This window comes from Polyodon spathula, chromosome 47 (assembly GCF_017654505.1).
Source record: "Polyodon spathula isolate WHYD16114869_AA chromosome 47, ASM1765450v1, whole genome shotgun sequence".
Taxonomy (NCBI): Eukaryota; Metazoa; Chordata; class Actinopteri; order Acipenseriformes; family Polyodontidae; genus Polyodon; species Polyodon spathula.
In genome coordinates, this window is record NC_054580.1 from 529,655 (window position 1) to 543,337 (window position 13,683).

At 41.6% G+C, this 13,683-nt stretch overlaps 4 protein-coding genes and 1 non-coding gene across 5 annotated transcripts in view; 2 read left to right on the plus strand and 3 right to left on the minus strand.

The window, feature by feature from the left end:
* Positions 1 to 5,961: 5,961 nt before the first annotated feature.
* trnai-aau lies at positions 5,962 to 6,035 on the minus strand. Its single transcript has one exon. It is a non-coding gene; the product is annotated as a tRNA-Ile (tRNA).
* Positions 6,036 to 9,234: 3,199 nt separating this feature from the next.
* On the plus strand, positions 9,235 to 9,677 carry LOC121306352 (histone H2B 5-like). The gene has a single exon (XM_041238111.1). The coding sequence runs from the start codon at positions 9,235 to 9,237 to the stop codon at positions 9,610 to 9,612; it is 378 nt and encodes a 125-aa protein (XP_041094045.1). The 3' UTR covers positions 9,613 to 9,677.
* Positions 9,678 to 9,757: 80 nt separating this feature from the next.
* LOC121306355 (histone H4) lies at positions 9,758 to 10,164 on the plus strand. The gene has a single exon (XM_041238113.1). The coding sequence runs from the start codon at positions 9,764 to 9,766 to the stop codon at positions 10,073 to 10,075; it is 312 nt and encodes a 103-aa protein (XP_041094047.1). The 5' UTR covers positions 9,758 to 9,763; the 3' UTR covers positions 10,076 to 10,164.
* Positions 10,165 to 11,341: 1,177 nt separating this feature from the next.
* LOC121306347 (histone H2B 5-like) lies at positions 11,342 to 11,820 on the minus strand. Its single transcript, XM_041238105.1, has one exon. The coding sequence runs from the start codon at positions 11,780 to 11,782 to the stop codon at positions 11,405 to 11,407; it is 378 nt and encodes a 125-aa protein (XP_041094039.1). The 5' UTR covers positions 11,783 to 11,820; the 3' UTR covers positions 11,342 to 11,404.
* A 624-nt stretch (positions 11,821 to 12,444) lies between these two features.
* Positions 12,445 to 13,683, minus strand: part of LOC121306357 (histone H3-like) — a 13,959-nt gene continuing 12,720 nt past the window's right edge. Inside the window, exon 2 of the mRNA XM_041238115.1 lies at positions 12,445 to 13,113. Within this exon, the coding sequence (XP_041094049.1) occupies positions 12,783 to 13,113 (331 nt within the window). The 3' untranslated portion in view covers positions 12,445 to 12,782. The remainder of the gene's footprint in view (positions 13,114 to 13,683) is intronic.

Consider the following 13,683-nt stretch of genomic DNA (forward strand, 5'->3'; position numbering starts at 1 on the left):
TAACACGAGTGTTTAAAATGTATATTTGTATTTAGGTACGAGGACAGCACAGCACTTCACATGCAAGTAAAAAGTAATAATATGTGAGAACGGGGAATTGCACTTTATTAATTCACGTGCAGTTGTACCGAGACTCCAATTGAATGATTGATTAGCAATCGAGTCTCAGTACAGCTGCATAAAAGCAGCATGTTTTCACTCACTCGGGGTTGTGTGTTCGGTGAGTGGAGAACGGGATTGGAGACGGAGGTATTAGATAATTGTAAATATGAACGTAAAGTTAAATATCTGCTCACCGTGTTTTGTCTGCGTAGTTCGTTTTGTTTATGTCTACTTGTTTTGGCGTAAAGTGCCGTGTCCTGCCTTTTTGTCTGTTTATACTTTTATTTACAATAAACCGCCACAAGCAAGCGTCTCATCATTTCACATTTATCTGTTCTGTCTTTGTGTATTTCATTCCTTCCTGGTTCTGACGTCACCCACTCGGCCGTCTTTGTGACATGTACATTGCAGTCATCGGATAACACTGTGTTTGTGTTCCTATGAACAAAGTGAAGGAAAAGGCATTTTCATATGAACATCTTTATATTCTACATCCTGTACAAAACAAATAAATCCAATCACATCCCTTGTAGTATTACAATCCATTTGTAATGGTGTTGCTATCCCTATTGCATGCATCCTGTGCAAACTCATCTCTGCCCTTAAATAATAACCCTGAAAAAATAATAAACAGGACGTGCTGCTGTGTGTTCATATTAGGACCCAAATCATCATTCTAACCCTCTGCAATATGGGCTGTGACTGTCTCAGTGGGAATCTATACAAGTCATCGCTTTACCATGAGGATACCATTTCAGCCTCTCTAATTACAGACCGGTTAAAACCATCCAATGTAGTGCTTTCTTAGTTTCTAGAATAGCAATTTAAATATGAATTAGACTAGGCTAGATGCACTACGTTCTTATAGTCTATAAAATAACACAATGCCTCACTTAGACTCCTTATAACCAATATTAGGACAGAGCTGTGCTATTAACCGCGCTTATAATCAACAAACACTTTAAAACGTGTCTTAAGAGAAATTCCAACCAAGATCTTTCCAGTAGAAGGTGGTTTGAGGTGTTGGATTGACCGAGCAATACCGCACAATAAAATCAATCTTACCCTGAAATATGAAAGCCTGTTTAATGTCTGTTTAAACACCCTCGCACGGCTCTCAGCTCGCTCTCTGATATTTCCAGTCTCAGCTTTAGACTTTCATTCTCTCTCTTCAATCCAGTCATTTCTACTCGGAACTCAGTGAATTTGCTGCCGACAGCTTTAGTAATTTCCCGCAGGACGGGGTCTCAGCCGCTTTCACTGCGCGCTCGACGGGAGAGGCGAGCTGCTCTTGAAAGAACGACACGGAGACCCTGACCTCCATCTGCACTGGTTTTAGTGGGAGACTGGTCTAACGGAATCCTCTTTTCACCCACAAACACCGCTTCGGTTTGTATTTAGTAGATATATTTGTTTTTATCGCAGCCTCCCATTCAAATATATGCATCACAAACAGACTTTGCAAGCAGCAGCGCCTGTCTTTCAGGACCCAGCGCAGCTCTGCTGGAATTGAAACGCGTTTGTTTCTCAGTAAATAATCTCATTGAAAAGCGACACTTGTCTGCAGAGACTGACGCGCTCCACTCTGTGTGTGAAATTCAACAGAGAAATGCGATTCTTTCCTTTTCCCAGAACTCCGTGCAGGTAATAAACAAACATAAAACTCACAAACTATTAAAACCATTTCAACACAAACTAAACAGTTTAAACAGCAGGAGACAGCGTGTTGTAAAATCAGCAGCGCCTGCAGCCGCCTCTCTCCAGGTACACAAGTCCCAGCAGAAGGCGTGCCTGGATGAATCGGCGCGTATTCTTGGCTGGCCTCCCTGTGGAAGCGAGGGCGGCTCGACGCGGTTATGAAGCTGGATGGCAGGGTTCTCCATGTTGGCTCTTTGCGCGCTGTGTTCTAGGCAATGATGACACCGCGCCGATCCGAAATGGCGCCAGTTTCCACTGTCTCTGCTTTCTAATGCGCATGCTCAATTCCAAAACCGCTGAGTGCGTCAAATGACAGTGTTCAGCGCGCAGACCCTGTCCAAGTTGGGCAACACAGAAAAAGAGCTGGCATGAATTACAACTACTGTATTGTGAATGAGAAATACCGCTGCAATGATGCTTTTGAGATTCATTTTCAAACGATACTAGTAAAACCATGGACGATATTCCATTACAAAATTAAACAAAAATAAATAAATAAATAAAAATATCGGTAGATATAAATAACGTTGTAAAGAGAAATACCAATATAATATCTACATAAATAAAATACATGAATCAGCAAATAAAGTGTAAAATAAATAAATAGGGACATACATAATTTATGTATTTATAATTTTGGCATGGAATATCCTCTATATAAAACTGGATTCATTTCTGTTTAACAAATGTGATCATAAATACTGTAACAGCAAATAAGTAGCTACAGAATGTGTGCATTGCAGAAAGAGATTATTATTAAAACATGACGAGACATCTCTGAGGCTTTATTAATAATCACCAATATTCTATTTCAGTGACAAGTTACAAGGTTCAACTGTACAGCTGAGACTGCTTTGGTTGATAATGTACATTCCTCCTTGAATGAGGTCAGAAAAGGGGGCGGAGCTAGAGATTTCAAACAGAATGACTGATATTTTTGTGATACAATACTGAAAAGATGGGGTATTTTTACCACAGTATAAAGCATTCTTTAATTATTAGTTTAAACTGCTGCATAATAAAGTGAATGCACAAACACCTTGTGTTTAGTTTTTAACTCTTCAGATAATTAAATTATTATGTTTAACCCATTTTGATTTTTAAATGATCCCTTCAATCTTCTACTGCACCGCTAATGTGGAAATTTAAAATAAGTTGATGGCTGATCGAAAAAAAATCTTTTTTTTTTTTTTTTAAACGAAAGTAGTAAGTTTTTTCAAAAGTCTTCAAGACCCTGACAAAGAAATTGAAAACTTGCATTTAACGTGGAGGAGTGGTTCATTGAGTAACGAGAGGGGAGACCTCCAGAGAGGGAGACAACAATCATTAGAGGTCGACGGAGTACCATTACTGATATCAAGTTAGGCAGCCGAGTCCACATTGGGGCAAAGTAAAAGAAAACAAATTTTCATTATGCAAAGGTTACGACGTACATTTGTGTTAAATTAACCGAGTGCAGTTTTCCGTTGCATTCTCACAAGTCATTTGTTCGTGTGAAAGAGAAAAAGACTCAGGAGGCGAGACGCGAGTCAAGACTCTGCCTTTATCCACACTACACCAACATTGTTCCTTCACGTTACCGGGCGTCTCATTTGACTCCGTCCTTCCGAAGGAAATACTGGAACAGCCCTGCACCCCCTGTTAAACTGAATACTGGAACGCAGTCCTGCACCCCCTGTTAAACTGAGTACTGGAATGCAGCCCTGCACCCCCTGAGTAAACTGAGTAGCTGGAATGCAGCCCTGTCCCCCTGTTAAACTGAGTACTGGAAAAAATTAAACACAGATCTGTTAGAATGCTGTGCTATAATGAAAAACAATGTGTGTGAAAATCTGAGGGGAACACTGAAGCAGGTTTTCACTCCAACTATTCTCCTCTTGAACGCAAACCTATAAGTGTGCTGCTGTGTCTGTGTCTGCTCTGGGGGCTCTTGCCACACCTCCTCAAAGGCTCAGACACTGTAGAGCCGCAACCCTCAGGGAAACTCCCTGCTGGGAGAGAGGGGTACCCCCTGGACAAACAGTCACTTCAATCCAGCCTGAAGCTGCCCCTGCCTCGTCCATCATTGCAGGCAGCCTCCAAAAGAGATGTCTCAGACTGGCTGGGCAGTGAGACATGGTTCCAGAGTGGAGGAGCTCACAGGTCGCTCACATTACCACTGCTCATGCTATCCCAGCTCTCTGGATTAAAAACCTCCAGTGATGCCAACCCAGCAGCTTCATGAGCACCGAAACAAAAGTGCAGAAATATAAACTGAACGTGTATTTTAGTATCAAGGCCTTTGCATAATGAGGGAGTTTCAGTGTCGTGATGGCCTTTGTTTAAACTGTCCCTGCAAGTACTTGTTTAAATACCCAAAAGCAACTACTAACCAGCGTAGCAATACTGATTCCACATCTTCAGCTGTGTGCATCAGCAGCAAGTTTCAATATCCATCAAACCACAAACCCATCATAGTAACGATCACTCTGCACAACTGAGAAGCAGTTGTACTGTCCTCCCTAAGGAGATACTACTGGCCCAATATCTATAACTAACTAAGTCAGCAAGAGAGACAGACAGCAAAAGCAGGGGTGTCAGAGGGGTCAATTTCATGAACATACGGTTGATTGTTGTAAACTATAATGTAATAAATGAAATAGAAGGACAACAACTTATTGCAGAGAAGAGTTAGCTAGGTGGAAGGTACGGGCGAGTAAGAAAAGTAAAGAGAACTAAACAAACATACAAACAAAATAACACTAAAGCAAAATGAATGTGGTGTCTGGTCAGCCTCCAATAAACCCACACACACACCACACCAATACAAAACCAGCACACCGACTGGCAAAAAAGACAAAGGTGAATGAATAACTATACAGGGAAAACAATTACAAAGACAGTCTTGATGGCAATGGGTGATAAATTAAATTTAGGCCTAACAAGTCCAGTGAAGCAATGCACATGTAATCCAAAGAAACAAAACAAAACCAAAATTACAGGAACAAAAGTAGAAAAAACCAGCAAACAGAAAAGGAATAATCTCACCAACAAATAATGAAGTCCCAAATAGAGTCCTGCACTGATGATGGTGGATGAAGGTTGATGAAAAAATAGCGATCACAAAATGGTGAGTCTGTTGAGTAGTACCGGGTTGAATGGTGAACAGCCATTTGGAAAATATCAGGAGGATCAGGAACAAAATGGAGACTGAACACACTAAAACAAACCCTAAACAGACCTTGAACAGCAACTAAACTTAAACAAGCAAGAGTATAAACAAAAAAGAAGAGTGTAGACAAAGTACAATATTTTAACAAAAGAGTAAATGGATGCACCTGTATTTATCTAAAATAAAGTTAAACTGTAATTAAGTAACGTGCTGTTTGTAAAATGGATTCCTCAAGGCAAAATTGAGTGCTCTCCTAGCCTAGCCAGCCAGCTTTAATACTGGTGCTGGCTTCCAAGGAGCTCTGAGATTGGAGGAGTGGATATCTGAATGAGCCAATGGGGGGAGAGGATGAACAAGGGTGATAGCAAGGAACTATGGGAAATTGAGTTTTAACTTGGACAGGCTACTGACCCTAATAAAAGAGACAGGTGGGTGAAACTTACACCAACTTTATGGAGAATGTGAATTGTTACAAACAGGACTAGAATTGCTGGCTCAGAAAGCACAGGGAAGGAGGAGGGGCTAGAGTTCAGCCAATTACTGTTCATGGAAAACTGCTGTTAAACTAATTTAAATAAAATACAATTAAAACAAAAAATGCTATGTAAAATTATTTCAAAATCCAGACCAATAAGTGGCCAAACGAGTCCAAAAACAGGATAAGCTTTTGAAAACAAAACTAGGCTTCTAATTTAAAACAAAATCAGAAAGCAATTCTCAACAAAGGTCATGCATTTCATCCAACAAATGCAGAAGTGTAGAGAGAAAACAGACAGGGCTTTTTGCATAAAAAAACTAAAATTTAAAATTTATGTATTTTGAAATAAAGATGTACTCATTATTATGAACGTTGACAGATAGGATATTGTATTAACATTTTCCCACAAGTGATTGCCTTGTACAAATCTTATAGAGTTTCAACAAATTGATTTGACTTCGGTTCATTATTTAGACTATACTGCCATATATAGCATTACTGCGGGTGTGGTTTATTTAAAGAAGAAAAGTCATGGCCTGTATGGAGATTGAACCCACAACCTTGGCGTTATTAGCATCATGCTCTAACCAACTGAGCTAACCGGCCACACGCATGAAGCTCGTCTCATGTTAAACTGAACAATGACACATTCAAAGTAATGCAAAGGTATAATTGCACGCTTTCATATTACCAAGCATTCGGTGGATGTTTTAAGAAATAAATGAACAAAACAGATTTTTTGGAAGTGGTATTTGAACCCATGCCTCCAGAGAGGCTGCGACGTGAACGCAGCGCCTTAGACCTCTCGGCGATCCTGACTCGCGCAGATGCGCTTTCTAAATACTGCAGTGTACTTCTGAACCTGCAATGCCTGACGCTGCAGTAAATCACCTGGGCGGTGCGGGTACTTGCTCTTTATCGGGTTATAATAAGGAGGGCGACCTGTTTCGTCGCTTTCTATTTGGGATCACACGGACACTCCTCTTACAGAAAGAAAATATATGGCAAACAGAGTGATCGCTTATCACAGTTAGAAACAAATCAGAACAGTCTGTTAGCAAATTAAATTAATCAAAAAACCACAAAGGCATTACATAAATGTTACAGATATATTTCAGACAGAACAGTTGTAACATGATTGAGTATATTTCTAAACAATCCAATAGTAACAGACATCATCTCAAAGCTCTATATTTTATGTCTTATGAAAGACAAGTATGCTTGTGCATTATATCACAGGAAACATGATAATCCTAACTCTTCGTTTAATCCTTCAGTTTGTATCCTATGGAGATAGAAGATCCCTTTGGATTCACATTGTGATAGTTTTTGATCGAGATTACCACCTCTGCCAGCTTGAAATATTTTTTGTATGCCACAGAATTTAAGATCCGAAGCTGAATGTTTGGCATCTACAAAATGTCTAGATAGTGGTGATGAATATCTTTTCTCCCAATGTAACTTTTATACTCGCTCATTAATGCGCAATCGTAACTGTCTAGTAGTTTTACCAACATACTGCAAGTGGCAAGGACAAGAAATCAAATAAATGACAGGAGTTGAAGCACATGTGATCACTTGTAAGATACTGCACTCTTTTTTGTTGTATGAATAAAGTCTGTTGCGGAACTTTAAAGGTTCCCATGGCAATTGAGTCAACAAAACAAACGTCCCCACGCATTGAGATGCAAGCTGTGGGCGGGAAGTAAATGGTAAAAAGTGAAAGCAGTGTGAGTCAGTGGGATTTTTTTTTATTTTTTATTTTATCATATAATGTTGTTTTCTGTGAATGCGGAATGAAATTCGCTGAACTGTAAAAAGCATGAATAAATGAAAGATGGCTAGATAAAAGATAACTCATTAGTACATTGTGTATGTGTGTGTGTGAGAGAGTATTAATAATAAATAATAATATAATAATAATAATAATAATAATAATAATAATAATAATAATAATAATAATAATTCCTAATCCTTCCTAATATTGAGTTGCACCCCCTTTTGCCCTCAGAACAGCCTCATTTCTTCGTTGCATGGACTCTACAAGGTGTTGAAAGGGTTCCACAGGGATGCTGGCCCATGTTGACTCCAATGCTTCCCACAGTTGTGTCAAGTTGACCGGTAGTGCATAAGAACATAAGAAAGTTTACAAACGAGAGGAGGCCATTCGGCACATCTTGCTCGTTTGGTTGTTAGTAACTTATTGATCCCAAAATCTCATCAAGCAGCTTCTTGAAGGATCCCAGGGTGTCAGCTTCAACATTACTGGGGAGTTGATTCCAGACCCTCACGATTCTCTGTGTAAAAAAGTGCCTCCTATTTTCTGTTCTGAATGCACTTTTGTCTAATCTCCATTTGTGACCCCTGGTCCTTGTTTCTTTTTTCAGGTTGAAAAAGACCCTTGGGTCAACATTGTCAATACCTTTTAGAATTTTGAATGCTTGGATCAGATCGTCGGGTAGTCTTCTTTGTTCAATACTGAACAGATTCAATTCTTTTAGCCTGTCTGCATATGACATGCCTTTTAACCCCGGTACAATTCTGGTCGCTCTTCTTTGCACTTTTTCTAGAGCAGCAATATTCTCTTTGTAATGAGGTGACCAGAACTGAACACAAAATTCTAGATGAGGTCTTGTACAGTTTTAACATTACTTTCCTTGATTTAAATTCAACACTTTTCACTATATATCCGAGTGGGTTTTGAATCCCCTTTCTCCTTTATAATCTCATTTTAATCTGGATCCCATCAGGCAATAAGGGAGATGATTCTTTTTCACAATTACCTGGAAATGGTGCAGAAAGGAACGAAGGTTGTGCGGATAAAGCACTCCACTTAACAAACCAGACTCAACTGGACCGAGCAGCGCCATCCACCTACAGCGTGATAACAGCATCTACAAGAGCACGTGAGCTGCAAGGCAGGCTGGTGTGTTAAAATGAGACACTTCTCACTGCAAACAGTACTTTCAAATACATGCTGAACAGACTCCTTTGTGTTGTGTGAAAAATGACGTGGGCATGTCTACTGTGCATCCTGCTTACTTACAGGTAGAGGAGGATATAATATAAGCACACCCAAACCAGAAGAAACCCCATCTATCAAATACAGTGTATTTTATTAATGTTACTGTGTGCGCTATGAATGTGTTTTAACATTGTGCAAAAATGAATACAATATTCATTTAAATGTGAGTCGAAATTAACCGGTTAAAACCGCAGACAGATAAGTGAGCTCATGGAGGGCGTGTCTGTGGTAAAGGCGCTCATTCTAGGACTGGGAATTTCAACCAGGTCCGCTTAGTATTCATAATACAGAGACTCGCTGGAAAAGACTTAAGCTGCTGTGAAACAATCGCTATCTTAAACAGAAGCACGAAGTCAAGGAAGCATCGATATCGATATTGAGTTTCAACACGTTTAATGAGCGCAACAGAGTGCCCTGGGGTTCACAATATATCTGTATTTGTTGTATATTTAAGACGCATCGGGACTGGGGTTCGGTATTACTGTACATTGAATTATTGACGCATTTAATAAAAGAAAAAGCAAACAAAGGCGCCTAGTTCAAATCTGAACTAAAAAAAAAACACTCTGCTCGTGGCAAAGTCACCACCCATTATTTTGCGTTTTAAGAGCTCAACCAATCACAGCGAAGCACTCCGCCCCCCGGGAGCGTTGGTTGGTTCGTAGTTGAACATTCTCAATGTAAAGGATTGTTGGGTAGTAATTTGCATACAGGCTGTATAAATACCGGCGCTGTGGGGCTGGTTACTCATTCATCTTTGAGCTGCATCAGGGAAAGAAAATGCCAGAACCGAAAGCTGCACCCGCGCCGAAGAAAGGCTCCAAGAAGGCTGTTGCTAAGAACCAGCCTAAGGGAGGAAAGAAGCGCAGAAAGAGCAGGAAGGAGAGCTACGCGATCTACGTGTACAAAGTGCTGAAGCAGGTCCACCCCGACACCGGCATCTCCTCCAAAGCGATGGGCATCATGAACTCGTTCGTCAACGACGTTTTCGAGCGCATTGCCGGCGAGTCGTCCCGCCTGGCTCACTACAACAAGCGCTCCACCATCACTTCCCGGGAGATCCAGACAGCCGTGCGCCTCCTGCTGCCCGGAGAGCTGGCCAAGCACGCCGTGTCTGAGGGCACCAAGGCCGTCACCAAGTACACCAGCTCCAAGTAAACCGAGCCCGTCCCTGCCCCGTCCTTCCAGCAACACAAAGGCTCTTCTAAGAGCCACCCAAAACACCAAAGAAAGAGATGAATTCCAGTTTAAGTTTTAATCGCTATAAATTTTTCATTTCAACTTCAAGTTTTCTTCTGTTACTGTAAAGATGTCTGGTCGTGGCAAGGGAGGTAAAGGACTCGGGAAAGGAGGCGCTAAGCGTCATCGCAAAGTGCTCCGTGATAACATCCAGGGCATCACCAAGCCTGCTATCCGCCGCCTGGCTCGCCGCGGAGGAGTGAAGCGAATCTCCGGGCTGATCTATGAGGAGACCCGCGGGGTGCTGAAGGTGTTCCTGGAGAATGTGATCCGGGATGCCGTCACCTACACCGAGCACGCCAAGAGAAAGACCGTCACCGCTATGGATGTGGTGTACGCGCTGAAGCGCCAGGGGCGCACTCTCTACGGGTTCGGGGGCTAGAGATCTGGACACGAAACACGAACACAAAGGCTCTTTTAAGAGCCGCCCACCGTTTCATTTAAGGAGCTTTGAATTATAAAACAAACTGCACTTAGGAAAACAGTGTAATGTTTAAAAGGGGAGAAATGCGTCTTTATTAACTATGTTTTACGTTGTTTACAATTATTTTGGTTTCGGTGTATTTTTTAACTGGCACCGGTAACTGGTGTTTTATTGCTTATTTCACGCCGTGTTTCTCAATTTTTTCTCAGTTTAAACTACGTTGTAGGATTGCTGGGCTCGCTGGTTGCAAACAGTTTAATTTCTGTTCCTCGCACAACATACACACAAACGGAAAACTCAATAAGCACTTAAGAAGCGCCGGTAACCCTGGAGACTAATAAACCAGAGCGCAATAGGAGAGGGTTGAAATTAACTACTGAGATTGGTAAGAACAAAAGAAAAAGCAATATTTGCTAAATGACTTTAGCCACGGTACATACAGTAATGTATATATGCAATCAATAAGGCAATAGCGTTTGAAAACAAATGCAATGAATCGAATATAACAGTCTCGGGACACACATACTGAGGTGTGTGCTATCTGGCAAATCAAACCTGCTGCAGAAGCTCACCTGGGCAGTGTACTCCACTGGATTAACAAAAAAATGCTCAGAAATGAAATGCAAATCAAAATGCCTCGTTTCGAGTCTCAATGTAGAGCATTACAGAAACAAACCCTTGAACTGCAGGTACAACAGAATGTATGCCACCAGTGGAGGCAGCGATACAAATGAAAGAAATGAGATGCCAGCCTGAGCGAATTGTTCAGATAGGAAGAACGTCTATTAGAATACATACATGTAAAGTGAGTTTCTTGTAATATTTGAAGTTCTCTTGAAACAGATCAAAATTAAATTATTCTCGCAGAAAATAAACAGACCGGTAGATTTTACAGAGAAAAATAGAACTTTTAAACAGGATGAATTTCTAACTTTGATTTGTCTAAAATACTTCAAATCCCCCCCCCCCCAAAAAACCCTCCTTCCCTTCAACATGGCTTTTTAAAGAAGTCTGCAGGAGCGCTGAAGTAACTGTACTCTTTGTGGGGTATTTGGGTGGCCAGTGCTATTGAAATATTCAGTTAGAAAGTGTTTAATAGAAACTCAAAGTTACAGCTTTAATGGTTAACTATTTTTGTTAGAAACATCGCCGTAAACATAAGTGCATATATTTTAAATATCAACTCAGCAACACACTGCATATTTCTTTAAAACAAATCTGGTGTTTTGGGTGGCTCTTAGAAGAGCCTTTGTGTTGTTGGAAGGACGGAGCAGGGACGGGCTCGGTTTACTTGGAGCTGGTGTACTTGGTGACGGCCTTGGTGCCCTCAGACACGGCGTGCTTGGCCAGCTCTCCGGGCAGCAGGAGGCGCACGGCTGTCTGGATCTCCCGGGAAGTGATGGTGGAGCGCTTGTTGTAGTGAGCCAGGCGGGACGACTCGCCGGCGATGCGCTCGAAAATGTCGTTGACGAACGAGTTCATGATGCCCATCGCTTTGGAAGAGATGCCGGTGTCGGGGTGGACCTGCTTCAGCACTTTGTACACGTAGATCGCGTAGCTCTCCTTCCTGCTCTTTCTGCGCTTCTTTCCTCCCTTAGGCTGGCTCTTGGCAACAGCCTTCTTGGAGCCTTTCTTCGGCGCGGGTGCAGCTTTCGGTTCTGGCATTTTCTTTCTCCGATGCAGCTCAAAGATGAATGAGTAACCACTCCCACAGCGCCAGTATTTATACAGCCTGTATGCAAATTACTACCCAACAATCCTTTACATTGAGAATGTTCAACTACGAACCAACCAACGCTCCCGGGGGGCGGAGTGCTTCGCTGTGATTGGTTGTGCTCTTAAAAGGCAAAAAAAGGGGTGGTGACTTTGCCGCGAGCAGTGTGTTTTTTTTTTTTTTTTTTTTAGTTCAGATTTGAACTTGGCGCCTTTATTTACAACGGTCACTTCAGATGTTTGGTTTTTCTTTTATTAAATGCGTCAGTAACTCAATGTACAGTAATACTGAACCCCACTCCCGATGCGTCTTAAATATACAACAAATACAGATATATTGTGAACCCCGGGGCGCTCTGTTGCGCTCATTAAACGTGTTGAAACTCAATATCAATATCGATGCTTTTGACTGTGTGCTTCTGTTTAAGATAGCGATTGTTTCACAGCAGCTTGAACGGTGATACTTCACCTCGAATTCAGAAAAGACGATGCCGTGGCTTCAATAAACTTTGGTCAAGATTTACTGATTTTATCTTATTGGTTTAGGAAAACTAAATTGGATAAGATTTAAAAATGTTACCGAGCTTTAATTCCGGACAAGGGGGTGGCTCGGTTTAACTGAGCTCGTATTTAATCATTGTTAACACTAAGGGTTACTTTTCATTTTATTCCATTCAACAGATTCACTTACAAGCTTAAACGTTTATTAAAAGATTCAGATCTGTGTTTAGGGGCTACAGAAATCTAACACCGGTTACCGAGTTAAACAAATACATTGAAACCAAAAGCCTATTAATCAACAACGTAAAACATTCTTCATAAACATGTGTTTCTTCCATTTTAAACATTTCGCTGCTTTAAGTGTAGTTTGATTTAGAATTCAAAGCTCCTCAAATGAAATGGTGGGCGGCTCTTAAAAGAGCCTTTGTGTTCGTGTTTCGCGTCCAAATCTCTAGCCCCCGAACCCGTAGAGAGTGCGCCCCTGGCGCTTCAGAGCGTACACCACATCCATAGCGGTGACGGTCTTTCTCTTGGCGTGCTCAGTGTAGGTGACGGCATCCCGGATCACATTCTCCAGGAACACCTTCAGCACCCCGCGGGTCTCTTCATAGATCAGCCCGGAGATTCGCTTCACTCCTCCGCGGCGAGCCAGGCGGCGGATAGCAGGCTTAGTAATGCCTTGGATATTATCACGGAGCACTTTGCGATGACGCTTAGCGCCTCCTTTCCCGAGTCCTTTACCTCCCTTACCACGACCAGACATCTTTACAACAATACAATAAAATTTTACGTTAAAATGAAAAACAACCAGTGAGTCTGAGTGATATGAGTACTAAGCGGACCTGGTTGAAATTCCCAGTCCTAGAACGAGCGCCTTTACCACAGACACGCCCTCAAAGAGCTCACTTATCTGTCTGCGGTTTTAACTGGTTAATTTTCACTCCCTTTTAAATTACTATTGTATTCATTTTTGCACAATGTTAACACACATTCATAGCGCACACAGTAACAAAACAGAACATTAATAAAATACACTGTATTTGATGGATGGGTTTTCTTCTGGTTTGGGTGTGCTTATATTATATCCTCCTCTACCTGTAGTAAGCAGGATGCACAGTAGACATGCCCGCGTCATTTTACACACAGCACAAAGGTGTCTGTTCAGCATGTATTTGAAAGTACTGTTTGCAGTGAGAAGTGTCTCATTTTAACACACCAGCCTGCCTTGCAGCTCACGTGCTCTTGTGGATGCTGTTATCACGCTGTAGGTGGATGGCGCTGCTCGGTCCAGATGAGTCCGGTTTGTTAAGTGGAGCGCTTTATCCGCACAGCCTTCGTTCCTTTCTGCGCCA